This window comes from Acipenser ruthenus, chromosome 50 (assembly GCF_902713425.1).
Source record: "Acipenser ruthenus chromosome 50, fAciRut3.2 maternal haplotype, whole genome shotgun sequence".
NCBI lineage: Eukaryota > Metazoa > Chordata > Actinopteri > Acipenseriformes > Acipenseridae > Acipenser > Acipenser ruthenus.
The window spans coordinates 7,921,414-7,949,289 of NC_081238.1; the positions used below are offsets into that span (position 1 = coordinate 7,921,414).

The window sequence follows — 27,876 nt, forward strand, 5'->3', positions numbered from 1 at the left end:
CGTGGACTCTATCATCACTGGAGGGTTTATTACGGACAGGAACATGGAAAACATTACGTTGTCAACGTTTCAGGAGGTATAACGTGTGTTTTGGTTTGTTTGTCTTCAGCTATATGATCTAAATAGCAGTATGCTGTGTTTTATATTGATTTTTCTCATTTCTTTTATGGCATAATTGATATATTTGTTATATTTACATGTTTAAACTTGTTGGGAATCATTAGAACTTGAATATCCTAGATGCTTTCTCCCAGTGTCTATTGATTTTTTTCTCATAATTTAATGCCCATATAACGTTACAATTATTATATAGGAGAGTCCAACAGCAAGCCTTTGGCCATTACTTCTAAATTGGTGAAGGAAGAACTTAACAAGGTGGCTGGAAAAAGTGACTACTCTGTGTACAGAGAACTGGACAAACATAATGAACCAAGAAGTCCTGAGCAGATGAAAGCAGACATGGACAAAATGATTGGTACCCAAATAAAGTATGATCCCTTTGGAAAGAACTGTCAACACTTTGCTACACAAATACGGTACGGCAAGGAAATATCTCCCGAGGTAATATTTGTTCATGTTTTTATGTATTTATTTTTAGATAATGTATTAATAACTGTCATGGTCAATAAGCAGAATAATGTATTATTTTTAACTCTTGAAACTAATTATGCCCCCATATAGTTGTATTTACCCAATGAAGGTTCTACATTTTATAAGGTTTCTGCAAATACAACAAAATGCCTTTTTGTTTTTTCAATACTGTAACACATGAATGCCTTGTTATAGGACACGAATATCTGTCTATTTACTAAACCACTCTGCAGGGATATACTGTATAATTTAAGCCTTAACTTGAAACATGACCTTTTTACTGACTGTATATTTCCATAACATGTATTCTATGTCATGACCGTCGATCTGATCTGAATTTAGATTCACTTGGATTTACAATTGGAAACTTCCAGGCCTTTAGATGTTCAAAATAGTCAGAAACAAAGCTAGCAAACAAACACGTGGCAGGTGCTGAAGTCATTTTAACTGCAGTTTGGATTCATCATTTTCTTTTTTCTTTCGGTAGGGGGAAAGTGCAGCCAAATCCGTGGGCAAAAACCTGACAGATTTCCGTGCAGAAATGGACCCTTTTTCTGTCTTTGGAACAGAGAAGTTCAAAAAGTAACAGCTTATTCACCTGATGAATTTCTTCATCTTTTGTGGTGTTCCTTGCCTTTCTGATAAAGGGCACAATTTCTCTTTACAAAGTACAATAGAAAATGCTTGTTAAAATATTCTTACTTCTTTAATTATGGTGAGCAAAATGAATCTATTGTTGTAAAAATGAAATCAATAAAAATTCAAGTTGCATCAAATTCCTTTCACTGTAGTCATTTAACAGTAGAACCGCCATGCAGGTCAGTTTGACCCATTTTGCATTTAAAATGTTAAATACTCTTCCGCTGTAAATCGTATGTGTGTGTCCGTGTGACAGGGCGCTCGTCTCCCGTGTGTGGGTAACCGCTGTTTAAGCATCACAGACATGGGAAGGTGGAGTTAAACGCCAGCACAGGCACGCAGGATTTATTCACAAAACTAAGTAAACAAAAGGGTCATGTGATGTTGCCAGCCATGGTAACACACAGAGGACACATACAGCAAGCTGTGCAAAAGGAAAAATAAAACACAGTACAAAAACTACAAATAAAAGGTACACACAGGGCGAGTGCTAGCCTTATAAACGAGGCGTCCCGCTCCAGGAACCGGCTACACTACATAACCCTCGCTGTACATTACATGGGATTACTATCCCCTAAACTAATCTACTGATGAGCCAGTGTTCATATGACGACTCCTGCTGCTTCACACAGCCTTCACAAGCACCGCTTGCAGTTGCAGGGTTGCATAGCTCCCGTTCCTGCAGAGCAGATGCTCTCTTCCTGAGTATACGCAGCTCCCCTCTGAAGCATGGCAATGCAGTCGCCCAGAGCGATCTCCACTGGATGTTTTTAAACTGACGGACACTCAAGACTCGCCCACCTGCCGCTTGAGGAACAGCACAGCCAATCACTTGCTGTCAACCAAACCTTCCCCTCTCCTTCCCCTCAACCAAACCTAGCAGGCAGCAAGTCTCAATGGAGCGCCCGTCTGTAAACAATAATCTAATCACAGAAAATCAACTCCCACAATGATACACAATAAACCCACTTCCACATACAAATTACACCAACACTAAATTCCCCATTGTGCAGGGCAATCGTGCTGCCACAGCCAGTTTTTGACTTTTCCTAAATATATGAATGAACCCTTTGAGTAGTAAGTTTTAGAATGTTTTGATGGGCCCACTGGAGTGAGTTTTTTTTTTTAATTTCTCATATTTACACTCCTCACATCGACACATCTGTTGGTAGGCCTATTAGCAATTTATTACACAATGAAAATATGTAAACAACTATTTCTTATAGTAAATAAACAAAACAAATAAAGATGAATCGTTATTTTGTCATAGCGAAAGGTTTTGACAAAAGTAACAGGTACTCAATAAACAACGATCAGGATCAACAACACGTCCGGGTAAACACGTGGTGAGGGTGAAGGCAGTGAGGAAAATGTAGCTCAGTGATCCCTGTCACATTGTCTGAGCTTGGGCCACTCGAGGAAGGTAAATATTCTTCACTGATATTTTCACTAACGCCTGATTCAGTAGAAGAATTTAAATCGGAATTCAATATAATTTCTCGTACTTCTTTCCCACAGAGCATTTCCCGCTGTTTTCCAGACATTGTGGACATTTTTTGACTGGGTTTGGTGTGTGTAATTCTGTCAGTATCTGGCAGATGACGCAAGAGACCATTACAAGGTGTTACAGACACCTAGTGTTACAATATCAGATTATCAGCAGTTTTGTAGACCCAGTAATTGTAGTTCAAAATTCAAATTCAAAAGCTCAAAATTTGCAGAACGTACCCGTACATTCATACTCCCTGGGGACCATTAATTCAATGACGTACCAGTACATTCGTACTACTCAAAGGGTTAAAGATTTTTGGCAGGGTCTGTCTCCTCCGCTCAGGCACCCACACTAGGCAGCTCTGCGACAATGAAACAGAAGCTGGCTCTTCTGACCAAAACAGACCAAAGTTATTTCATACGGAACATCACTGAAATCTAAAGGCGTTTTTTTTTTTGGTTTCTCTCTTGCATGAATTCACTCGCGTCTTACAAGGTGTCGTGACTCATAGAAACTCTTCCCACAGTCAGAGCAGCAATGCAGTTTTTATCATGTGTGAATTCGCTGGTGTTTTACAAAGTCTCTTGAATCACTGTAACTCTTCCCGCAACCAGAACAGTGATACGGTTTCACTCCTGTGTGAGTTCGCTGGTGTGTTTTAAGGTGTCCTGACTGATTAAACCTCGTCCCACAATCAGAACAGCCATATGGTTTCTCTCCTGTGTGAAGTCGTTTGTGTACAACAAGGTATCCTGACGAACTGAAACCCTTCCCACAATCAGAACAGTGATATGGTTTCTCTCCTGTGTGAACACGCTGGTGTTTTACAAGATCTCCTGACTGAATGAAACTCTTCTTACAGTCTGAACAGTGATATGGTTTGACTCCTGTGTGAATTCGCTGGTGTGATACAAGATTTGTTGATGAACTGAACGTCTTCCCACAGTCACAGCGATACGGTTTCTCTCCTGTGTGTGTTCGCTGGTGTGTTTTAAGGTGTCCTGACTGATTAAACCTCATCCCACAGTCAGAACACTGATATGGTTTCTCTCCAGTGTGAATTCGATGGTGTATTACAAGGGCTGCCGAATGACTAAACCTCTTCCCACAGTCAGAACAGTGATATGGTTTCTCTCCTGTGTGAATTCGCTGGTGAGATGCAAGGTTTCCTGACCGACTGAAACTCTGCCCACAGTCAGAGCGATATGGTTTCTCTCCTGTGTGTGTTCGCTGGTGTGTTTTAAGGTGTCCTGACTGATTAAACCTCATCCCACAGTCAGAACACTGATACGGTTTCTCTCCTGTGTGAACACGGCAGTGTTTTACAAGATCTCCCAAGTGACTGAACCCTTTCCCACATTCAGAACAGCGATACGGTTTTTCTCCTGTATGAATTCGCTGGTGTATTACAAGGGTTGCTGAATGACTAAACCTCTTCCCACAGTCAGAGCAGCGATACGGTTTCTCTCCTGTGTGTACACGCCGGTGTTTTACAAGATCTCCTAAGTGACTGAACCCCTTCCCACAGTCAGAGCACTGATACGGTTTTTCTCCTGTATGAATTCGCTGGTGTATTACAAGGGTTGCTGAATGACTGAAACTCTTCCCACAGTCAGAGCAGTGAAATGGTTTTTCTCCTGTGTGAATTCGCTGGTGTGTTGCAAGGTTTTCTGACCAACTGAAACTCTTCCCACAGTCAGAGCAGAGATACGGTTTCTTTCCTCTGCGCGTTCGCTGGAGTATTCTAAAACCTCCTGACTTGGTGACACCATTCCCACAGTCACTGCTCGCCCTTGCTTTAGCTGCTATTCTGGAACCTGGAAAATACAAACAGGAGAGAAAGTCAGACTGTTTCAAGTAGGGAATGCTGCAATTGTATCTTCCTCATTTTGTTGTTTCATAACCTTTTTCTACATTGGGTTATTAGCAAACACAGAACTGTAGCGTAGTCTCCACCAGGGAGGTTGCAATTACAGCAGGCGGATTTCTGGAGCCAGCATTATACTTCAGCCAATAGGAAAGCCATGAGTAAAAGAAATCAGGAAATGTACAGATTATCATCTCTTTTGTTCCAGATTGTACCCGTTTTGTCATAAGAAATGGTTGAAAGCTATATATTGTTGAACTTGTCATTCAGTATGTTTAAATAGGTTTCTAGTTTACAACAAACACAAACTTTTGTAATCACAATATACAAAGAATAAAACAAAAGCAAAAAATAAATAAATAAAACACATGTAGGCAAAATCATGAGCTAAATAGACACTAAAATGCAATCTCTCACTTAACTACCACCAAATAATTACACATGAATGATACAGGGTTCCCCCCCCCCAGGAATTTTCAGTCACCAGGGTGGCAGACTAAAGCAGCTGGGTGGCAGAATGTTGTAACACCCCCCAATCTTGTCAAGCATCAAGCAAATAGGCACAACTGGAATGGTGCTGGGCCAGGATTAACACAACTGTTGTTTCTAACTTGGCTTCTTTTTATAAATACATTCACAGATATCAGGAGAGTAAGCAGAAATTCATTTTAACAGCTCATTTTAAATGCCTTTGGTCGACATTTGCCAGTGTAGCAATGAGAGGTATTATATTGATTTGTATGGCATTGCTGAGATAATAGATAACATTTTGTTTTGAGATACAGGTAATAAGTACTATTGTGTGGGAACTGAGTAATAAGTACAGCCCACACAACACAGAGAGCTGCATATGAGGCCCACCATGGTAAACAGGTTGTGAACCAACTAACTGATCTTCAAACAAGAATACCTACATTTTAACAGGCATACTTTCAACTGTCAAAATAAAGCAGAACATGGCCCAGACCAAACCAAAACCTGCACAATCTGCTGATCACACTTTAAAAAACAAACTGCTATAAATGCTGTTAAACACTGTTTCTATAAAGTGAGATGAGCAGCTTACGCAGGTTTTGATTTGGTCTGGGCCGATGTCTCTTAGGATATTTAGGCAATGGATATCAATGTTGACAGAATTCAATTTTTTTTTCACTGTTTTGAATCTTTAGCTTGCCTTCCGATTAATATTGAACCCTTGGGATAGTAAATACTTGGAATTTTAGTAAATTTTACCACTTGTTAGTTTTTGTAAGCTAGGTATCCTAAACATTACGACTCGTCATCCAGTCACTGTGCTCCACACATCACTTCCAACTCTTAACTTAAAGAATAATTCCAGCGTACAGACTTCCCAATCTTCAGAAAACAATAAGCTTGTCTTTACTTACATCCAATAATAGTCAGACGAGTGGGGAACCCTTCAAATACAGCAATATGTCTCGTGCCAGTAACTCCATCCAAGCACAAATGAATATTCTTCAGTGTAACTATTTTCTTATCATTAGGTCTTTACATCCTTTAAGAATGTAAAAGGACTGAAGGATAGTGTCATTATGATTTCTATGTATACAGTCTTGTTATTAATCTATATACGTATCAAACGGTATCAACGGTCAAAAACTGTATTTGCTCCTCCGCTTACAAAAACTCGTTTACTTTCAAAACCGAATTCTAAAATAGCGTCATTAGCTATAATCCTTCAGAAGCTTTGAAGAGTCACTGATTCAAACCAAAACAACTGCAGTAATGGCTGGTGACAATGTGACTTTGTTTAAACTCTTCATTCAATTAGGAACAACATTACAGAATGATAATTTCCAATCCAAAGATGACCATTCTGTGGCAACCTACACACACATTCAAGGTCTGTTCACATTCATAAGTCTGTTATTGCTAAACCAACAAAAAATAAACATGAATCTCTTCAGTTAAAAATCAAGGAAACAAACCCAGCGACAGTATCTTATCTCCTTTCAATGGTCTCATCACTGTGCCACACATATCAAATTTATAACGAGTTCACTTGTCACTCAGTACTATGCTTCAGCTCATTCTGTGGTATTTCGGCTTGGGGTCGTTTGCATTTGGAAGGACAATTTCTCTCGATAAAATTAACTCTCATGCAAACGGCACTGTAGGGAAGTCATTAGCAAAAGAGAGCAAGTTAAAAGACCCCGTTTTTCACTTTCTGCATGTAAACATGGCCATGGTCTCACGTCACAGGTGTTCATATTCTAATTGTTCTGATTATCTTTTACAATTCACATGTCAATGCTTTTAGTCACAAAGAACCTTGACCTTTCTTCACTTCTAAAGCAGTGGTTCACAGTCTGGTCCTGGGGACCCCTTGTGTCTGCTGGGTTTTGTTCCAGCTGAGCTCTCAGTTACTTAAATGAACACTCAAGTGAACTTACAATTTGGTTGATCACATTTTTAAACTATTTTTCAGCTCATAAGTAGTTGATTAGATTTCAAGTTCTATTCATTTTCATACAGAACCTGAAATATCCATCTCTTTCAAATCATTCAACAGCTTTGATAAGGCAAATAGTTGAACTGAGTGTTTTTTGTTTAATTCGATTATGGTTAGTCAATAAAAAAGGTTTCTACCTGCAGTGACCAGACCAAGAAGTGATTAAACAGGACTCAGTTTCCATTGACTTACGTCACACTATAGGGCAGCAGGGCTCTGGACTGTTCACTGGAGGGTTGTGGGTTCAATCCGAGATGGGGGACACTGCTATTGTACCCTTGAACAAGGTACTTTACCTAGATTGCTCAAGTAAAAACCAAGCAGTACAAAAAGGGTAATTGTATGTAAAAATAATGTAAGGGCATCTAAGAAAATAACAGTAATCATACTGGGGGCAATGTACTTGAATGACAATGGGAGTGCGACATCAACAGGAGTGATATTAAGTAGCTAGTAGCGTAACCCATCTGCTCCCTGCCTCTCAGTCCTGCTGTGGATAATAAGACACAGTAGAGTGACGTCATCACAGCTACTCAGAGTTACTCACCTGCTGGACTGCACTCTGAATGGGAGCTCCCCCCGTCTTCCTTTCCACATCCTCGCATGCTGTTGGGAGAGCTGGCTCCCGCTCCAGCGCCCTGCACTCTCAGGCAGATTCTCTTCAGCACCACGCTACACGCCCGCAGGCGTACAGGACCCAGCACAGGGGGGGCTGCTTTCAAGGAAACGGGTTCTTCTGTCTGGCAGATCTCCAATTCACTGGGTTCAGCTTTAATCCCAGCACACCCCTCTGGCTTGATGCCACTGCATGGCATGATCTCACAGAGCTCCTGTTTAATGGGGAGGGAAGCCAGTGCAGATAACAGTGTAATGGGGACCACTTCAAGTTCAGGGAGCTCCTCTTTAATCGGGTCAGATTCAGTCTTCACACTGTCCATGGCATCACACATGCTTCTGCTTAGTGGCTGCTGTAAGAAGAAAATGAAAAATGATTCAAAATGCTATGAAAGCTGTTTAAAAAGAGCGGCTATCTGGGTTTTTAAAAAGATGAAGTTCTCAGTCCCTGCATGTTGTTGCTGAGTAACATTCATGCAATTTTCACCTCCAGTGTTAATATCCAGATAAGTTTTTACACTTCAAAAAAGGAAAATAAATTAGTGGTGGCCTGATAAGATTGTCTTGGCCAATACCGAGAGCCGATTTGAGTTTTGATTTTTTGTGTTTTACCTCATTAGACAAACAGACAGAAAGACACAGAGAGAACACAGACAAGCAGCAAGACAGACAGAATGCAAACTTAAAAAAATGTACTGTAGAAGAGATTTGATTTTAGCATTATTTAAAAAGATTGCCATTATGGAGAGCAATGACAAACCTGCCAGAGAAATGAAGTGCTTATGTGTGATAAATAATATCCATCACCTATAAATGAGGCATTGAAGTAAAGAAATGGGATCCTCAAACACCAGGTCCTTTCCAGGCTGGAGCCGGCTTGAAAACTGATTTCTCACAGAGGAGAGTCTATTCATTTTTTGATGAGGACGGCACTTAAGAAACACATCTCTGCATGTTAACAGCACAAAGGAAAGCAGCAAAGTTTGTGGGTTTGACATCATTACTAGGTTAAGTGGCATCTACACAATACAATATATTTCATACATACCATTTCCAGCACCTCTTCTTTAATGGGACCTGGTCCTGCTGTCTGGGGGATCTCCAGTTCATTGCTCTCATCTTTAATACCAGACACCTCTGGCTTGATGCTGTCACATGGCATCTCCTGTTTCATGGGGAGGGAAGGCAATCCGGAGAAAACCAGTCTAATGGGGACCAGTTCAAGCTCAGGGAGCTCCTCTTTAATGGGGACAGATTCCATTTTCACACGATCCCTGGCATCAGACATGGGGGTTCTGCTGAGTAGCTGCAGCAAAAAAAAAATAATGAAAAATGAGTAAAATTGATCAAATCAAAAGACAATTAATGGATTCACAAAATCTTACTAGCAGGGTGTCTTTAGTAATGAAGGAAGTGAGAAGTGAACTTGTGTTGCAGGTAAAGTTAACAGAGGTTCAGCAGCAACTTTGTGCTCCCTATGTGGTGAAAGCAGTCAATATTATAAGTGGCACCATTCTCTCAAGTAGCCAATCAGAATGCAGTATTTTGAACTTTAACTGGCTACCCTTTTAAACCAATCATACATTTGTATTTTACTGGTAGTTTGAGAATGCATCTTTGTTAGTGTTTTGAGAAGGGGGATTCATCTTGGTTTGTAATTTGATGAGGATGCATCTTTGTTAGTGTTTTGAGAAGGGGGATTCATCTTGGTTTGTAATTTGATGAGAATGCATCTTTGTTAGTGTTTTGAGAAGGGGGATTCACCTTGGTTTGTAATTTGATGAGAATGCATCTTTGTTAGTGTTTTGAGAAGGGGGATTCATCTTGGTTTGTAATTGGATGAGAATGCATCTTTGTTAGTGTTTTGAGAAGGGGGATTCATCTTGGTTTGTAATTTGATGAGAATGCATCTTTGTTAGTGTTTTGAGAAGGGGGATTCATCTTGGTTTGTAATTTGATGAGAATGCATCTTTGTTAGTGTTTTGAGAAGGGGGATTCATCTTGGTTTGTAATTGGATGAGAATGCATCTTTGTTAGTGTTTTGAGAAGGGGGATTCATCTTGGTTTGTAATTGGATGAGAATGCATCTTTGTTAGTGTTTTGAGAAGGGGGATTCATCTTGGTTTGTAATTGGATGAGAATGCATCTTTGTTAGTGTTTTGAGAAGGGGGATTCATCTTGGTTTGTAATTGGATGAGAATGCATCTTTGTTAGTGTTTTGAGAAGGGGGATTCATCTTGGTTTGTAATTGGATGAGAATGCATCTTTGTTAGTGTTTTGAGAAGGGGGATTCATCTTGGTTTGTAATTGGATGAGAATGCATCTTTGTTAGTGTTTTGAGAAGGGGGATTCATCTTGGTTTGTAATTTGATGAGAATGCATCTTTGTTAGTGTTTTGAGAAGGGGGATTCATCTTGGTTTGTAATTTGATGAGAATGCATCTTTGTTAGTGTTTTGAGAAGGGGGATTCATCTTGGTTTGTAATTTGATGAGAATGCATCTTTGTTAGTGTTTTGAGAAGGGGGATTCATCTTGGTTTGTAATTGGATGAGAATGCATCTTTGTTAGTGTTTTGAGAAGGGGGATTCATCTTGGTTTGTAATTTGATGAGAATGCATCTTTGTTAGTGTTTTGAGAAGGGGGATTCATCTTGGTTTGTAATTGGATGAGAATGCATCTTTGTTAGTGTTTTGAGAAGGGGGATTCATCTTGGTTTGTAATTTGATGAGAATGCATCTTTGTTAGTGTTTTGAGAAGGGGGATTCATCTTGGTTTGTAATTTGATGAGAATGCATCTTTGTTAGTGTTTTAAGAAGGGGGATTCATCTTGGTTTGTAATTTGATGAGAATGCATCTTTGTTAGTGTTTTGAGAAGGGGGTTTGTAATTTGATAAATCAATAGAGAATAATTTATCACTTACAGTGACAAAAAAACTGGAAATACAAGCAGATCAAGAGATGTTGACAAAGTTAAAAAGAAAACATGTTATTGTAGGAAATATAAATATATAAATATATATATATATATATTACACACACACACACTCATTATATATGCCAAGCACAGACTACAATACAATAACATTTACAGTTTAAAATAGCATATATGCATTCACTACTACCACCAAAAGGATCGCTTGTAACGTTACACTAACAATCAACCTTGAGCACCAGGCCAACCCGGTATTCCCAGAATAAGAACAGGTTTCTACCAAAGACCCTTTAAATAATACTGTATAAAGTAGATGGCAGGAAGGCAGTTTGACAGCAGTAATAGGATTGCTGGGCTCGCTGGTTGCAAACAGTTTAATTTCTGTTGCACGCACAAGCACACACACACACGAATGGAACACTCAATAAGAAACCTAAGAAGCGCCAGTAACCATGGAGACTAATAGACCAGAGCGCAATAGGAGAGGGTTGAAATTAACCACTAAGATTGTGGCACAGGTAAGAACAAAAGAAAAAGAAAAAACAATATTTGCTAAATGACTTCAGCCACGCTACATACAGTAATGCGTATATGCAATCAATAAGGCAATAGCGTTTCAAAGCAAATCCAATGCCTCGAATATAACAGTCTCGTACCCTGCTCATCAAAAAACAGTCCAACACAGAAAATAAACGTATTGTTAAGATACAAAAAAACAGGAAACAAAATAAAACAAAAAATATCCAAGGAATCCAAAACACTGCTCTTCTTGGACCATCCAATAAATAATAATAATAATAATAATAATAATAATAATAATAATTATTATTATTGTTATTATTATTATTATTGTTATTATTATTATTATCAATCAGCTTGATCTCCCCGGCCTGCGTGCTGGTCTGTAGGGGATCCAGTAGAACACGAGAGAAAGGAAAAGCCGGGATCGAGCAGCAGAGAAAACCAACAAAACACCAACAGGAAATATTCAAGAGCTAAACAGCAAGAGAGGAGAAGCGACAGCAAAGCTACTCTGTACTACAGAACCGTGTTAAAACTGTACATGAAAACAAAAGCTAGTAAAAGTATTACGCTTTCTAACTATGTAGTTTTACAATAAACAGAACTCGGTAAAGCCAACCTGAACACTTTTAAATATCCCACAGCAAACCTTCAGCCATGAGCAACAGAGAGAGACTTCCCTGCAGGAAAAGATGCCATCCCATAGTGCATCAGTGCAGGGTTTAAAAAGGTCAAGGGCCTCCAAACTCATTTAAAGGGGCAACGTTTCCCCAAACCAGCACTTAAAAGGGAAACGCTAAACAGAACTTTTTGACTTAAATTGTCATTATTTTTATGCTTATTAATGGACCACTGAATTAATATTTACTTTTGTGTGACAGGCGTCAGATTGTGTTCAATCTGTATGGAAAGTGTTTCTTATTAACATAAAATTTCGCATTTAAAAAAAAAACGCGTTTATCGTTTACTGATTTGAATAGATAATGACATATTTTGAGCTCCGACACAATACTTTGCAGTCCTGTTTTTTAAATAAAAACAAATCTGTATAAACTAAGCTCTTTAAATACTTCTTGAAAAGTTATGTTAACAGTTCAGTGCGTGCGTTTGTTGGTACCCTTACAGCTCATTGAAATAATGCTTCATTCCTCCGGAAAAGTGATGAAATGAAAAGCTATTTTATCATGTATACTTGCATGCCTTTGGTATGTCATAGAATAAAGCAAAGAAGCTGTGAAAAGAGATGAATTATTGCTTATTCTACAAAGATATTCTAAAATCGCCTGGACACATTTGTTGGTACCCCTTAGAAAAGATAATAAATAATTGGATTATAGTGATATTTCAAACTAATTAGTTTCTTTAATTAGTATCACACATGTCTCCAATCTTGTAATCAGTCATTCAGCCTATTTAAATGGAGAAAAGTAGTCACTGTGCTGTTTGGTATCATTGTGTGCACCACACTGAACATGGACCAGAGAAAGCAAAGGAGAGAGTTGTCTGAGGAGATCAGAAAGAAAATAATAGACAAGCATGGTAAAGGTAAAGGCTACAAGACCATCTCCAAGCAGCTTGATGTTCCTGTGACAACAGTTGCAAATATTATTAAGAAGTTTGAGGTCCATGGAACTGTAGCCAACCTCCCTGGGCGCGGCCGCAAGAGGAAAATCGACCCCAGAGTGAACAGAAGGATAGTGCGAATGGTAGAAAAAGAACCAAGGATAACTGCCAAAGAGATACAAGCTGAACTCCAAGGTGAAGGTACGTCAGTTTCTGATCGCACCATCCGTCGCTTTTTGAGCGAAAGTAGGCTCCATGGAAGAAGACCCAGGAGGACTCCACATTTGACAGAAAAACATAAAGCCAGACTGGAATTTGCTAAAATGCATATTGACAAGCCACAATCCTTCTGGGAGAATGTCCTTTGGACAGATGAGTCAAAACTGGAGCTTTTTGGCAAGTCACATCAGCTCTATGTTCATAGACGAAAAATGAAGCTTTCAAAGAAAAGAACACCATACCTACAGTGAAACATGGAGGAGGCTCGGTTATGTTTTGGGGCTGCTTTGCTGCGCCTGGCACAGGGTGTCTTGAATCTGTGCAGGGCACAATGAAATCAAGACTATCAAGGATTTCTGGAGCGAAACGTACTGCCCAGTGTCAGAAAGCTGTCTCAGTCGCAGGTCATGGGTCCTCCAACAGGATAATGACCCAAAACACACAGCTAAAAGCACCCAAGAATGGATAAGAACAAAACATTGGACTATTATGAAGTGGCCTTCTATGAGTCCTGATCTGAATCCTATCGAACATCTATGGAAAGAGCTGAAACTTGCAGTCTGGAGAAGGCACCCATCAAACCTGAGACAGCTGGAGCAGTTTGCTCAGGAAGAGTAGGCCAAACTACCTGTTAACAGGTGCAGAAGTCTCACTGAGAGTTACAGAAAACGTTTGATTGCAGGGATTGCCTCTAAAGTGATATCTGTATAATGTGAAATAATGTATAACGTGATATCTTGTAACAATTGTAAGTCGCCCTGGATAAGGGCGTCTGCTAAGAAATAAATAAATAAATAAATAAATAAATAAAGGTTGTGCAACAAAATATTAGGTTAGCGGTCCCATCATTTTTGTCCATGCCATTTTCATTTGTTTTATTATTTACAATATTATGTTGAATAAAAAATCAAAAGTCTGATTTCTATTAAATATGGAATAAACAATGGTGGATGCCAATTACTTATCAGTTTCAAGTTATTTCAGAGAAAATTGTTCATTCTTCGTTTTTTGTGGAGGGGTACCAACAAATTTGAGCACGTCTGTATTCTAATACCCGTCATGCCAGTAATAACTGGCAGAAAAGTTGTTTGTGTCTTTTGCCATTTTCCCACTGCAGACTGTATTAATAACAGTATTTCTCCTGAAAATGTGCATTCAACTGCATATTTCACAATTACAGATGTGTTTAAAGAGGTGTCTATCAAAGCACAGTAAACAAAGCATAGACATTATTGTAGTGGTCTCTAGTGTCAGTGAGAGTAATTGCAGGCACTCACCCCAGTCATCCTGATCTTCTTTTTAGTAGGACTCTTGTTGATGCCGCCATGCCGCGTTCATTTTACAAACAAAGGGCCGGCCACACCCGTGCGTCGCACACAACTAAACTTGAATCTAAACTAAATGGAACTCAGATTGTGCTGCGCTTTGTATTCTAATAGGATCCAGTCTTACACAATGACAATTTTTTTTCTTTGGTATCATCGTGCATTAATTTCTGATACATATTATTCTTTTAAAATGAACTCTTAAAGGGAAGCTCTGCACCTGCTGTGGAATGCAACTCTGTCACATGACACGTTTGCATTCCGCAGCAAAGCAGCTGTGCGAGCATGGACACCTGTCCCTGCAGAGCAGCGCAGCAAGTGGGAAATGAGAATAAATAGTTCTGTACTTCGATATTAAAAAGTTTAATTTCACTCTTAATTATATAAATTTGTAGAGGGGGAAAACTGGTTTCCATCTTCTTTATGTGGAATGGTTAAAAGTACTGAATTCTAGCTCTAAACTTGCTGACGTTTTGCAATACCCAGGAGCTGTGCACGAGCTGTTACCAGAGGGGAAGATTAACCAGCACCTTGGAAAACAGGAATTCTGTACAGCATCACACAACACAAACCATGACAAACAAACAATTTATCATTTATTGTACATTAGATCATTAAAAAAATAAAAAGCATGATAATTAACTTGAAAATAAATAAATTGAGTAAGTTCAAAATGTTAAACTCTGAAACTCATTTCCACACCGAGTTATCAATTTCTCCTGACTCGTCCATCAGATGAGGTGTGGAATAGTTTCCTTTCTGCATATTCCCACTCCCAGGCACTGACTGCATTGACAGCCTGAGTTAAACTGACAGCAGAGAAGCCTCTTGTGACGTGTCCGCATCATCACCCACTATCTGACACAGAGTGCAAGAGAGTTTTAAATGCATGCTCTTAAGAGTGATCTACAAAACAGTTATTACACAGGGATTCGTAATGCAAGGTTAATATTATTTTCCCCTCATGAGTGAAAAGTCCCATTGAACATGGTTTTTAAAGTTTCTCTCTTCTGTGAATTCGCTGGTGTTTTTGAAGGCCTTGTTTCACACTGAAACTCTTCCCACAGTCAGAGCAGCAATACGGTTTCTCTCCTGTGTGAGTTCGCTGGTGGTTTTGAAGGCCTTGTTTCACACTGAAACTCTTCCCACAGTCAGAGCAGTGATACGGTTTCTCTCCTGTGTGAGTTCGCTGGTGTGAAACAAGGCTGTCTGCCCTACTGAAACTCTTCCCACAGTCAGAGCAGTGATACGGTTTCTCTCCTGTGTGAGTTCGCTGGTGTGAAACAAGGTTGTCTGCCCGACTGAAACTCTTCCCACAGTCAGAGCAGCAATACGGTTTCTCTCCTGTGTGAGTTCGCTGGTGTGAAACAAGGCTGCCTGACCGACTGAAACTCTTCCCACAGTCAGAGCAGTGATACGGTTTCTCTCCTGTGTGAGTCCACTGGTGGTTTTGAAGGCCTTGTTTAAAACGGAAACTCTTCCCACAGTCAGAGCAGCAATACGGTTTTTCTCCTGTGTGAGTTCGCTGGTGTGAAACAAGGCTGTCTGCCCGACTGAAACTCTTCCCACAGTTAGAGCAGCGATACGGTTTCTCTCCTGTGTGAGTCCACTGGTGGTTTTGAAGGCCTTGTTTCACACGGAAACTCTTCCCACAGTCAGAGCAGCAATACGGTTTCTCTCCTGTGTGAGTTCGCTGGTGTGCTTTCAGGTTTCCTGAGCAACTAAAACTCTTCCCACAGTCAGAGCAGCGATATGGTTTCTCTCTTGTATGAGTTTGCTGGTGTGAAACAAGGTATCCTGACTGACTGAAACTCTTCCCAAAGTCATAGCAGTGATACGGTTTCTCGCCTGTGTGAGTTCGCTGGGTTTTGTTTAAATGCACGAACAGCGTGAAACCTTTCCCACAGTCAGGATATTCTCCACCGCCTGCCCTCACTTTAGCTGCTGGACTGGAACCTGGAAAATATGAACAGGAAAGACAGTGAGGGGAAGTGCTTGTAGGCTTAAATATGAACAGGAAAGACAGTAAGAGGGAGTGCTTGTAGGCTTAAATATGAACAGGAAAGACAGTGAGAGGGACTGCTTGTAGGCTTAAGGTTGGTTCATACTTCAGACTGACAATTTCTGGTTGGAGTCGAGGGTCTCCGACCCTGTGCGACAGGTTGAATAATGCCATCCACACTCCTGTGACAGGTGTATGAACCAAACCTTAGGGCATGTGCAGGTCTGATTAACACACAGGCAAACTAGGCATGTGCCTCGGACCCAAACTCAAGGGGGGGCCCAAAACGGTTATGTGGGTTTTTTGTTTTTTTTAAATATACAGATCTGCGCCTAACCTGGAAAGAACTTCACTCCCCGACATTCGAACTGAGGCATGTATCTCAAAATCAAATTGTTCTGACTGGTGTTATGCAGATTTCTGTACCCCATAGAATTCTGCATCCCCTGTGCAGATGCAGTTTCTCAGACTGCTGGATGCGGACGCGCACACGCGATATTTCTGTACCCGAGCCCAGGTGTTTTCTCAAGCACTCCTGCAGCTTGCAACACATATTGTGAACAAGACAAAACTAGTGATGTGGCAAAATAAAAACCGCACATTGAACTCCACTGATTTTCTAGATATACAGGACATTCAGCCTCCTGTGTTGCTCATCCATGAAACCCTTGATTTAAAAGTAACCTTAGAAAAGATTTTCTTCTTTTAAAAACACGTTTTCATTTTTTTCACATGTACTGTCCAGAATCATCAAGTGTTCATATCCAGCGATCTTTGATAGAAAATGCAGCTGTGTCAGGATGGAATCATCAAGGGTACACAATTCTACAGGGTATAGAAAGCTACCATAGGAAACACCTGAATATACTTGTATGTCAAAACATTGATGATTCTCTGCTCTGGAGAAAAGGGCATTTTCTTTAATGAAGCGAGTCAAACCCAAGGAGACATTATTGACGATTTTGCGTGCAGTAATCTAATGTATTTGACTCACAACAATGTACAGGTAGGTTTGTTTTTTACTATTTATTTTCATTGGCTATTGTGGAGCTCCCATTAGTGAAAACAAGTCTGAGCACCCTTCTATATATTACCTTTTTCATCTTCATATGGGGTTCCTTGTTTGTTTGAACTGTTGCCTTTTTATTCAGTAAATCAGGAAAGTCATTGTTGAGCTGTACTACACAACAGGACTGCCCAGTCCCTGACCACATTCCGGCGCCTCCTTAAGACTCACCTCTTCAGACAGCACCTGTAGAACTCCTCTGTTTGTATCCTGGGACACTATCACCCTTCATGTAAATGTGCTTTATTTTGCTCTTATCTGCCCCCTATTTTACTGCATTTAATCCTGTACTTCAGAATACTGTAATCTGCCAAGTGATTAACCTGTAGTATTTTGTATTTAATCATATCCTGATGTAACTATCACTATTATCTGCTGTATTATTGAATTGTGGTTTGTCACACTTGAACAAAAGTTATTGTATTTCTTGCTCTTATTGTATTACTTGTATTGATAACACTTGAAATGTATTTGCTTACGATTGTAAGTCGCCCTGGATAAGAGCGTCTGCTAAGAAATAAATAATAATAATAATAATAATAATAATAACTTCACGTAGGCTTTAGTTTTTAGCACATCCCCTACAGTTTGATTTTCTGTCAGCTTCATTCAGTCATTCATAATAACTTAAAACTAAAGAATTCTACCTGTTGTAAAAGGGTGGAGCGCTAGGTATAAAGACTAAAATGTATACAGAGGTGTGTGTATGTATGTATGTATGTGTACGTGTGTATGTGTACATGTACTTGTGTACGTGGCTGTTTGTTCTGGGGTAGGAGGCCCGCAGGTTTATGCTTGCCTCGGGTCCAGTGATGGGTTCATCCGGCCCTGGGCATGTGGCTGGGTGCTGGAGTGGATTACAGCATGTTAATTTCAGCTGTGGGGGCTCGCACTGGGATACACCATCTTAAAAAAGCAAAGTTAAACTTAGAGTAAGTAGATGGGTTCCAAAAAATATAGCGCTACCCTCCCCACATGTTGCTACAACTGTTTAAATAATGTGTTTCTCTTTTCATTGTTCACATCCTGACAACTTTACACTCATAACTATAAAGTTTGCTTCAAAGCTCTTTACAAAATGTCCGCTCTAGTACACTGATTTATTGCCCATGTTGTCAAACAGGTAACACAGCAATAATGATCACTGATGTGGTACGAAACAGAAAAGAGTACTTGGGTCTTTTTGTATCTCTCTTCCTGCAGTGATTTAGAGTGCATATCTAAAACCCCAGTGCACTAGAGCAGACATTTCTAAAAGAGCGTTCCAATAGACTTTAAAGTTATGTGTAAAAAGGTGGCAGGATGTGAACAATGTAAAGAAATGACAGGTATGTTATTTAAACAGTTGTAGTAACTCATGGGGGCGGGTAATGCTAGATTTTTCAGAACCCCGCTACTTACTCTTTAAAGTCTTTACTTTATGTGTAAAAGCAAAGTCAGTAAAGACGGACGCTGGTGAAACCGAGCCCTGGGATCAAAATCTGCCTTCAAAGTTCTCCTGTAATGTTTCGGGTCTATTTCCTCTAACACACCCTACAATTAGATGTTTTTCAATAGCATCACATTCAGGGGTGTTAAACATTCAGAATTTAAATGTCAGTAAAGGGTCAAGCATTTAATTTTGCTTAATTGTTTAAACTTTGTCAAAAATGGCCAAATATCAACAACAAGAGCGTATCTGCAAATACAGCTACTCAGAGTTTTCTTTCGTTGTCTTCACCAGATGCATCTGAAGGCTTGGCATTTAAATCAGCCAAGCCTTCATTTTCATTACAAACAGGATGTGCAAACGAGATTGCAACATGTTAATAAGAGACTCCTCTTTATTAAAGCTAGAATGAACAGTACAGTATTTTATGCTGGACACACTCTATTACAATTGTTCTGCATGTCTGTATTTACATTAAGAGGAGTCGCTTCTGCATTTAAATGAAAACCACATTTAGTTGTTTCACATGAACGTGTTTCTCAGTGTGATTGAGATACACGAATGGCTGAACAGGATCAACTGCATTCTTTAAAGAGAGTAGAAAAGCAGAGGTACAACACAGACAACCAGAAGCCCTATTTATAACATATATGCAGTAATTTAGAGAAAGCTATTTATGTAAAAAATGAGTAATAGCACTATCTCAATGTTTGTATTTTAACATTTAAAACTATATATTTTCAAAAGTTTAAACTTGATAAATGTAATGGAATCTAGCACCCCTAATAATGCTATACATGTACAATAATATCCCTCTATTTAGACACTGAACATTTCTAATGTTATATACAGTACTTTAGCTCTTCTCCCCTTGGTATAATCGGGTAGGAGTGCCCGTGTGAAAGGGGCTTATATCTGTATCTTAAGATCACCAGTAGTGAGTCCTATCCTGAACTGGTGTGAGTGGTACAGGAAAAACAAATAGCTAGTAATGTAACCCACATGCTCCCTCCCTCTCTGCCACACTATCACGCAATCTAGAATGACAATGTCACAGCTACTGGGAGTCGCTCACCTGCTAGACTGCATTCTGAATGCGAGCGCCTGTCTCCCTGTCCACCTCCTTGCATGCTGTTGAGAGAGCCTTCCTCTCCAGCGCCTTGCTCTCTCACGCAGATTCTCTCCAGCACCACGCTACACTCCCGCAGGCGTACAGGCTCCAGCTCAGGGATGTTTGGTTTGAAGTCCTCTGGTTCTTCCTTCACTGGTTCCATGTGCTCAAACTCTACTTCAGGGGGACCCCGTTTAATACAGACAATTTCCAGCACCTCTTCTTGTTTAACAGGAAGGTGTTCTTCTGTCTGCGGGATCTCCAATTCATTGTGCTCAGCTTTAATCTCAGAGACCTGTGGCTGACTGCTGTCACATTGCATCTCACAGAGCTCCTGTTTCATGGGGAGGGAAGCCAGCCCAAAGAAATCCACTGTAAAGGGGAGAGGTTCAAGTTCAGAGAACTCCTCTTTAATCTGGACAGATTCCATCTTCACACTGTCCATGACAGCACACGGGATTCTGTTTATAAGTTGCTGAAAAAAAGAAGACATTTATTTATTTATTTACAGTACTACTAAGGCCATTGAAGGGACCGACAGAATCTGTCCTTAACAGCAGGGCTGGCTTTACTATAGACACAGAATTAATTGTAATAAATTTATAATAACAAAGGACTATCTGTCTAATCTCAAGAATGATGGATGAAAGTTGGCAAAAGTTACAATATTTCTCTTTTCATGAATTATGTTGAGTATTTTAGAATGCGTTCTCCTAAAACAACCGATCAGTAAGGAGTCCTTTTGTCCTCGGGCCTTAAATGTAGATTTGTTACAAAAAATGATCTGTGATACAATGTTCCACAAACTTTATCAAACTGTGTATATTCTTTTAATGACTTACACAAACATTGCCAACACTGGTGTATTATTTATTTCTTAGCAGAAGCCCTTATCCAGGGCGACTTACAATTGTTACAAGATATCACATTATTTTTACATACAATTCCCCATTTATACAGTTGGGTTTTTACTGGAGCAATCTAGGTAAAGTACCTTGCTCAAGGGTACAGCAGCAGTGTCCCCCACCTGGGATTGAACCCATGACCCTCCGGTCAAGAGTCCAGAGCACTAACCACTACTCCACACTGCTGCCCAGTGTAGTGGTGGGTCACGCGAAATCTGGTCTCCCCCGGCAACAGGCTTGCGGTTTTGAACCGGTTGCTAAGCAAAGGACACATTGAAGTTACCTGCGTATTCAAATGGAGCGTGCATTGTTGGATTTCATTTAATTACCCTGAAAATAGCTATGTTTCCATCAACAAGAACACATTTCTAGCGAACTTGCAAAATTTGGCATATATATGCGAATCTTATCGTACAAAAACAGGTTTCCATTAAAATGGATTCTAGCGAACAAACAGCTCTACGTACCGACACCACGAGCTGAAAAAACTGGTTATCACTCAAATTTTCTTGATCCGAACAACAAAAACTAAAACGTGCAATGCATCTCCATCTATTTCTTGTATAACGTATTGCTGGACTGAAAATGGACCAAGAAGGAATAATAGATACAGTATATCTCCTACAAATTAAAAATAATTACCATTGTGCAACTTTTCAGATTTTTTTAAGCTGTACCGTTTCCCTCATATGCAATTAAGTAATAATAATAATAATAATAATAATAATTCAGACAGAATGACAGTCCGGTTTCAGATAGCCTCCGGAGATAGCTGCAACGAAACCTAAAAGATGATATTTCAGTCCTGCTTGGGAAAATGAATATTTTGTTTTTGAACAATCAAGGGTGGAATTAATCTGCAGTGGCCAGAGCATTGCCAAGAAATGGTGTACAAAATATTAAAACAGCAGAAAATATGTTTGCAAGAAAAGCGATAGAAAACAGGAGGCACTGGAACCATGTTTAAAGCAGGGCTGCTGAGAGCTCCTCTAGTTCCAGTGCCCTTGCAGTAATGCAGTGGCACTGGAACCATGTTTAAAGCAGGGGTGCTGAGAGCTCCTCTAGTTCCAGTGTCCTTGCAGTAATGCAGTGGCACTGGAACCATGTTTAAAGCAGGGGTGCTGAGAGCTCCTCTAGTTCCAGTGTCCTTGCAGTAATGCAGTGGCACTGGAACCATGTTTAAAGCAGGGCTGCTGAGAGCTCCTCTAGTTCCAGTGTCCTTGCAGTAATGCAGTGGCACTGGAACCATGTTTAAAGCAGGGGTGCCGAGAGCTCCTCTAGTTCCAGTGTCCTTGCAGTAATGCAGTGGCACTGGAACCATGTTTAAAGCAGGGCTGCTGAGAGCTCCTCTAGTTCCAGTGTCCTTGCAGTAATGCAGTGGCACTGGAACCATGTTTAAAGCAGGGCTGCTGAGAGCTCCTCTAGTTCCAGCACACTTGCAGTAATGCGATCACAGCATTATGAGGTATGTTTATTTGATATTGGGATATAATGAAATATACGTAATACTAACAGACAAAATATATGATCTTGTCCTAGTGAGGTCAGTATTTTGTAAGGTGTCTGTTGCGCAACATGACTGTGCCGACCCCTGCATATGAGAAGTGCCATTTAAGATGAATTACTGCAATTATACCTGTGCCCAGCAACCTACAGAATTAACCAACGTTGCATCATAGTCGAATATAATGTTACGTTAACATATTGAATTACATACTGCAGTTTAACACAATTAAGCAGGTTGGTGATTCCCAGTCCTTACATAAAATATGCCTTTACCATTAACAGAATGCTACATTCATTGTTTACTGAACTAATATGAAGCATCATCATTTATAACATATTTAAAAGTACAATTGCAAACAGCATCCATCTACCTGTAATTTTAGGCAACTTAAACTGAACAGAAGTCTCCATAGCTTAGCCATGTAGCTGTCACTCGCTGAAGCTGATTTTACAGGAAATTTACAGATTCTAGTTACTGACGCTTCGTAGAACAAAAGCTTTTTTTAATCCCCGTACAAAGTTATACTAATCTTATACCTGGTTTAATTGAGAGTATATTTAAATGAAATATGTTAAACATTTATATACGAACACTGAAACTGTACATAATTCATATTACTGTATTTTGTAACAAACTATTGAAAATGTATTTTTTCTTAAACATGTACCAGTATGTACGTTTTCTTAAAAGGATAAAGGAATCTCGTTCAAATCACGTCAAAGTGTCCTCGCTCACCGGTGACGCACAGTAGAGGTCACAGATTCCAAGTACCTGGCACATCATAAATGATATCTTTCTAATTCCTGTGACTGAAGGTAGAAGAATACTCTGTGGCTGCAAAATACCCACAGCATGTAGCCTGCTGGGGTCACGTGACTGCAACCTCTCACTTGGATTGTTTAAATCACGTGGATATGTTCACAGTCCCCAGTAGAATGTACAGATCAGGACTAAACAGAGCATTTTTCTAAATACAACAGTGGAAATCGTTTAAGTAACTAATGTATGTCAAAGAAAATATTATAGGAAGGTTGGTGTTTCTGATGCGTTTCACTTAAAAACCTGACATCAGGGAATCCAGGCTTGTTAATTCCTGCCACACGGACACACATGCTAATTCCTGGACTGTCCGGGTCAAACCTGGACCGGTGGCAGCCCCAACTCAGGGAGACGGTCTTGAATTCTCAAATGCTCTGCAACCCCAATAAACAACAACACACATTCTCCCCATTCACTAACACCGTGACCCATCCCGTTCCCCTTCCAATACAAACTGAACAACAAGTCCTGCACACATTCTCCCCATTCACTAACACCGTGACCCGTCCCCCTTCCAATACAAACTGAACAACAAGTCCTGCACACATTCTCCCCATTCACTAACACCGTGACCCGTCCCGTTCCCCTTCCAATACAAACTGAACAACAAGTCCTGCACACATTCTCCCCATTCACTAACACCGTGACCCGTCCCGTTCCCCTTCCAATACAAACTGAACAACAAGTCCTGCACACATTCTCCCCATTCACTAACACAGTGACCCGTCCCGTTCCCCTTCCAATACAAACTGAACAAGTCCTGCACACATTCTCCCCATTCACTAACACCGTGACCCGCCCCGTTCCCCTTCCAATACAAACTGAACAACAAGTCCTGCACACATTCTCCCCATTCACTAACACCGTGACCCGCCCCGTTCCCCTTCCAATACAAACTGAACAACAAGTCCTGCACACATTCTCCCCATTCACTAACACCGTGACCCGTCCCGTTCCCCTTCCAATACAAACTGAACAACAAGTCCTGCACACATTCTCCCCATTCACTAACACCGTGACCCGCCCCGTTCCCCTTCCAATACAAACTGAACAACAAGTCCTGCACACATTCTCCCCATTCACTAACACCGTGACCCGCCCCGTTCCCCTTCCAATACAAACTGAACAACAAGTCCTGCACACATTCTCCCCATTCACTAACACCGTGACCCGCCCCGTTCCCCTTCCAATACAAACTGAACAACAAGCCCTGCACACATTCTCCCCATTCACTAACACCGTGACCCGTCCCGTTCCCCTTCCAATACAAACTGAACAACAAGTCCTGCACACATTCTCCCCCTTCACTAACACCGTGACCCGCCCCGTTCCCCTTCCAATACAAACTGAACAACAAGTCCTGCACACATTCTCCCCATTCACTAACACCGTGACCCGTCCCGTTCCCCTTCCAATACAAACTGAACAACAAGTCCTGCACACATTCTCCCCCTTCACTAACACCGTGACCCGTCCCGTTCCCCTTCCAATACAAACTGAACAACAAGTCCTGCACACATTCTCCCCATTCACTAACACCGTGACCCGTCCCCCTTCCAATACAAACTGAACAACAAGTCCTGCACACATTCTCCCCATTCACTAACGCCGTGACCCGTCCCCTTCCAATACAAACTGAACAACAAGTCCCGCACACATTCTCCCCATTCACTAACGCCGTGACCCGTCCCGTTCCCCTTCCAATACAAACTGAACAACAAGTCCTGCACACATTCTCCCCATTCACTAACACCGTGACCCGTCCCGTTCCCCTTCCAATACAAACTGAACAACAAGTCCTGCAACAAAGCAATTGTCCGGGTTGTTACAATATATTTATAAGTAAAACTATATAAAAAGCATGACAACCTTTATGTACAAAAATCTTCACTAATATACAATTGAACAAGAACTGCTGAATATTTAATTTCATACAGTACTGTCATTGTTTATATGATAGTAATGTAAACACAAATTACAGACACGTCTACTATGTAATCATTTATTTCAATATTTATATTTTACTTTTACCAAATATATCCTTCAGCATAGCTAATTCTTAGAAATGAGGTTTCTTTTTTGTCCAGCGGGAACCGCAAATAGCGTTACTGTCATCAACCAGCATAGACAGAGGAAACCGTACTTCCTTGTGCCAATATTATTATTATTATTTATTTCTTAGCAGACGCCCTTATCCAGGGCGACTTACAATTGTTACAAGATATCACATTATTTTTTACATACAATTACCCATTTATACAGTTGGGTTTTTACTGGAGCAATCTAGGTAAAGTACCTTGCTCAAGGGTACAGCAGCAGTGTCCCCCACCTGGGATTGAACCCACAACCCTCCGGTCAAGAGTCCAGAGCCCTAACCACTACTCCACACTGCTGGGACCACAATGAGTGTTACACTCACAGGAAACCAACACTTTTCAGAGCTTCAGCTCAATCTCAGAATGAGGATGATGAAGAACGACGACTTGAAATATAACACAGTCTGGAGAATTTTCAGCTGGCTGACTTCATCTTTCAAAATCCTGTTTGTCTCAACTAATCGTGTAGCGCTGACAGTTAACACAACACGCTTGTAAGCTGAAGGTTGTAGGTTCAAAAAGATTTTTTTAGAGGCAAACGTTCCATTTTAGAACAGAAATAAATCATTTCGTTTGCTAGGGCGGCAAACATCGTTGCGCGGCCCTCCACTCAACTGAACCGCAGTTAAACTCTACAGGAGTTCCCGTATTTGAAAGAGATAAGAGCACCAATTCATTACAAATTCAGACAACCAGGTATTATTGTAAAGCAATAGTATATGCAAGACACTAGACGTACAGCTGTTTATATTAAATAGATATTTTCATAACCAGTTTCATACACACATGATTAAAACACCGTCATTATTAACTATGTGTAACACTCCCCCCCTCTCCTATATTGAATGGTTCGGTCGAGAATCAGCTCGCTTCACTGCCCTATTGTAGCCGCTTAAGAAATAAAACACTAATTAAACAGAAGAGTCGTGCAGGACATGCAAAGGATCAGCAGCATATTTCAGGAAAGCAAACGCAACCTACAGAGCAGAGCATCTCCGTGTGTGTCCATCAAACTGAATCAACCCACAGCAAAGCACAGGAAGAGGGGCTGTGCATAAGAATGAACACCGAGCGCTTATTGTATTGAAGAAGAGCTTCCTTTCAAAGAGTCGCCAGTGCTGGAGTTACACAAACTGAACGGAGTGAACGCCACGTATGCAAACGACAATGCGATGAAATGGAGTGAACGCCACGCATGCGAACGACAATGTGATGAAATGGAGTGAACGCCACGCATGCAAACGACAATGTGATGAAATGGAGTGAACGCCACGCATGCGAACGACAATGTGATGAAATGGAGTGAACGCCACGCATGCAAACGACAATGTGATGAAATGGAGTGAACGCCACGCATGCGAACGACAATGCGATGAAATGGAGTGAACGCCACGCATGCGAACGACAATGCGATGAAATGGAGTGAACGCCACGCATGCAAACGACAATGCGATGAAATGGTGTGAACGCCACGCATGCAAACGACAATGTGATGAAATGGAGTGAACGCCACGCATGCAAACGACAATGTGCTGAAATGGTCGGCACCACTGCTGCACAAACGCAAAAGGTCCTCAAAACGCAACTCCTCCAGAGTAATGATGTGTCATTCATGGCGGATGGGCAGCAGTGTGGAGTAGTGGTCAGGGCTCTGGACTGTTGACCGGAGGGTCGTGGGTTCAATCCCAGGTGGGGATAAGGGCGTCTGCTAAGAAATAAATACATGAAAATAAAATGGAACGCTGCAAACAATTAGAGAGGTAGAAGCCCGATTCGATTCTGTTACCGGTTCAGAATCGATACTGTTTGTCTCTGCGGCTGGATTGGGAGAAGTTCTTAAAAACTAAAACTAGCGGATATTTCACGCAGCCATGCTTTAAATGAGTATTGATGCACGTGCGCAAAACAGTTTATGAATACGCTCAATGTTTTTATTAGCAGGACACCTAAAAGTCTGCAATTACAAGACATACGTTTGTACGCAGTTATTTAAAAGTGACCATCAGTGCAAAAGTGCAGGCTCCAGATATAAAAAGCTTACTGGAGCACTGCTAACTTCGAAATCGGTAGAATTATTCTGTTAAGTGAGCACGAATCAGAATTAGAACCGCTAATTGACAAACGTTACATGCCATGAAGATCTAGCGAAATCTATTTCATATTTACTGTGAAGTATAATAATAGAGAGAGACGCTTACTTCAGGTATTGTCAGTGGGATGTGCAGCACGGCTCTAGTCACTCGCTTTGACCGTCTCGGTTCTTCTCTCCAGGGTACACATGCAGCTCAAACTAACAGCGACAGGTAATCTGTGTGACTAGACTAGTCCTCACTGCAGATTTAACCCCCTCTCTCTCAGTTCCAGGTACAAGACCACGCCCCCAACACGTCAGCCCCTCCCCGGGTGTCCGCTGTCCGGTGTTAGCCTCTCTTTGTTCTCTTCCACAGGGAGTCGTTAGCGCTTTCCTCTGATGGGTGAGCTGCACTGAATGCGTCCTTTCTTCTCTTCAGGTGAGAGCCGTTACCAGCCACTCCAAATCTGGAGTGGTGTTACAATGTGTTAGTTTAGTTCAAGGAGAACAGGTTGTTTTGTATAATTCATATATTTGCTTCGTTTCACTTACACAGATGTATACAGCACTATGAGATTACAAGAACACAGTTTAAGATACTGTGAAAGAAGTCGTTCAAGGGGAGGGGACAA

The 27,876-nt window shown here is 40.7% G+C and overlaps 2 protein-coding genes and 1 long non-coding RNA gene across 7 annotated transcripts in view; 1 reads left to right on the top strand and 2 right to left on the bottom strand.

Moving 5' to 3' along the window:
* Positions 1–1,367, top strand: LOC131722037 (uncharacterized). Its single transcript, XR_009319994.1, has 3 exons — positions 1–76; positions 314–561; positions 1,079–1,367. It is a non-coding gene; the product is annotated as an uncharacterized LOC131722037 (long non-coding RNA).
* LOC117409864 (zinc finger protein 883-like) lies at positions 1,361–27,432 on the bottom strand. Of its 3 annotated transcripts, none has more exons than XM_059015558.1 (4): positions 27,372–27,432; positions 8,726–8,983; positions 7,610–8,030; positions 1,361–4,539 (listed from the first exon to the last, which is right to left on the bottom strand). In XM_059015558.1, exons 2-4 carry the CDS (start codon positions 8,963–8,965, stop codon positions 3,272–3,274), a joined length of 1,929 nt encoding a protein of 642 aa, XP_058871541.1. In that variant the 5' UTR covers positions 8,966–8,983; positions 27,372–27,432; the 3' UTR covers positions 1,361–3,271. The 3 variants fall into 3 exon arrangements, with proteins under 3 accessions (XP_058871541.1, XP_058871538.1, XP_058871540.1); XM_059015555.1 differs by lacking the exon at positions 27,372–27,432 and adding an exon at positions 14,191–14,736; XM_059015557.1 differs by lacking the exon at positions 27,372–27,432 and adding an exon at positions 11,751–11,817.
* Positions 14,822–27,876, bottom strand: part of LOC117965878 (zinc finger protein 501-like) — a 628,111-nt gene continuing 615,056 nt past the window's right edge. For 2 of the 3 annotated variants that reach the window (XM_059015578.1, XM_059015579.1), the window contains exon 3: positions 14,822–16,194. In XM_059015578.1, the coding sequence (XP_058871561.1) occupies positions 15,233–16,194 (962 nt within the window). In that variant the 3' untranslated portion in view covers positions 14,822–15,232. Of the gene's footprint in view, positions 16,195–19,810; positions 20,322–27,371; positions 27,483–27,876 lie in introns of those variants that run through there. The other variant, XM_059015577.1, reaches the window with a different exon arrangement.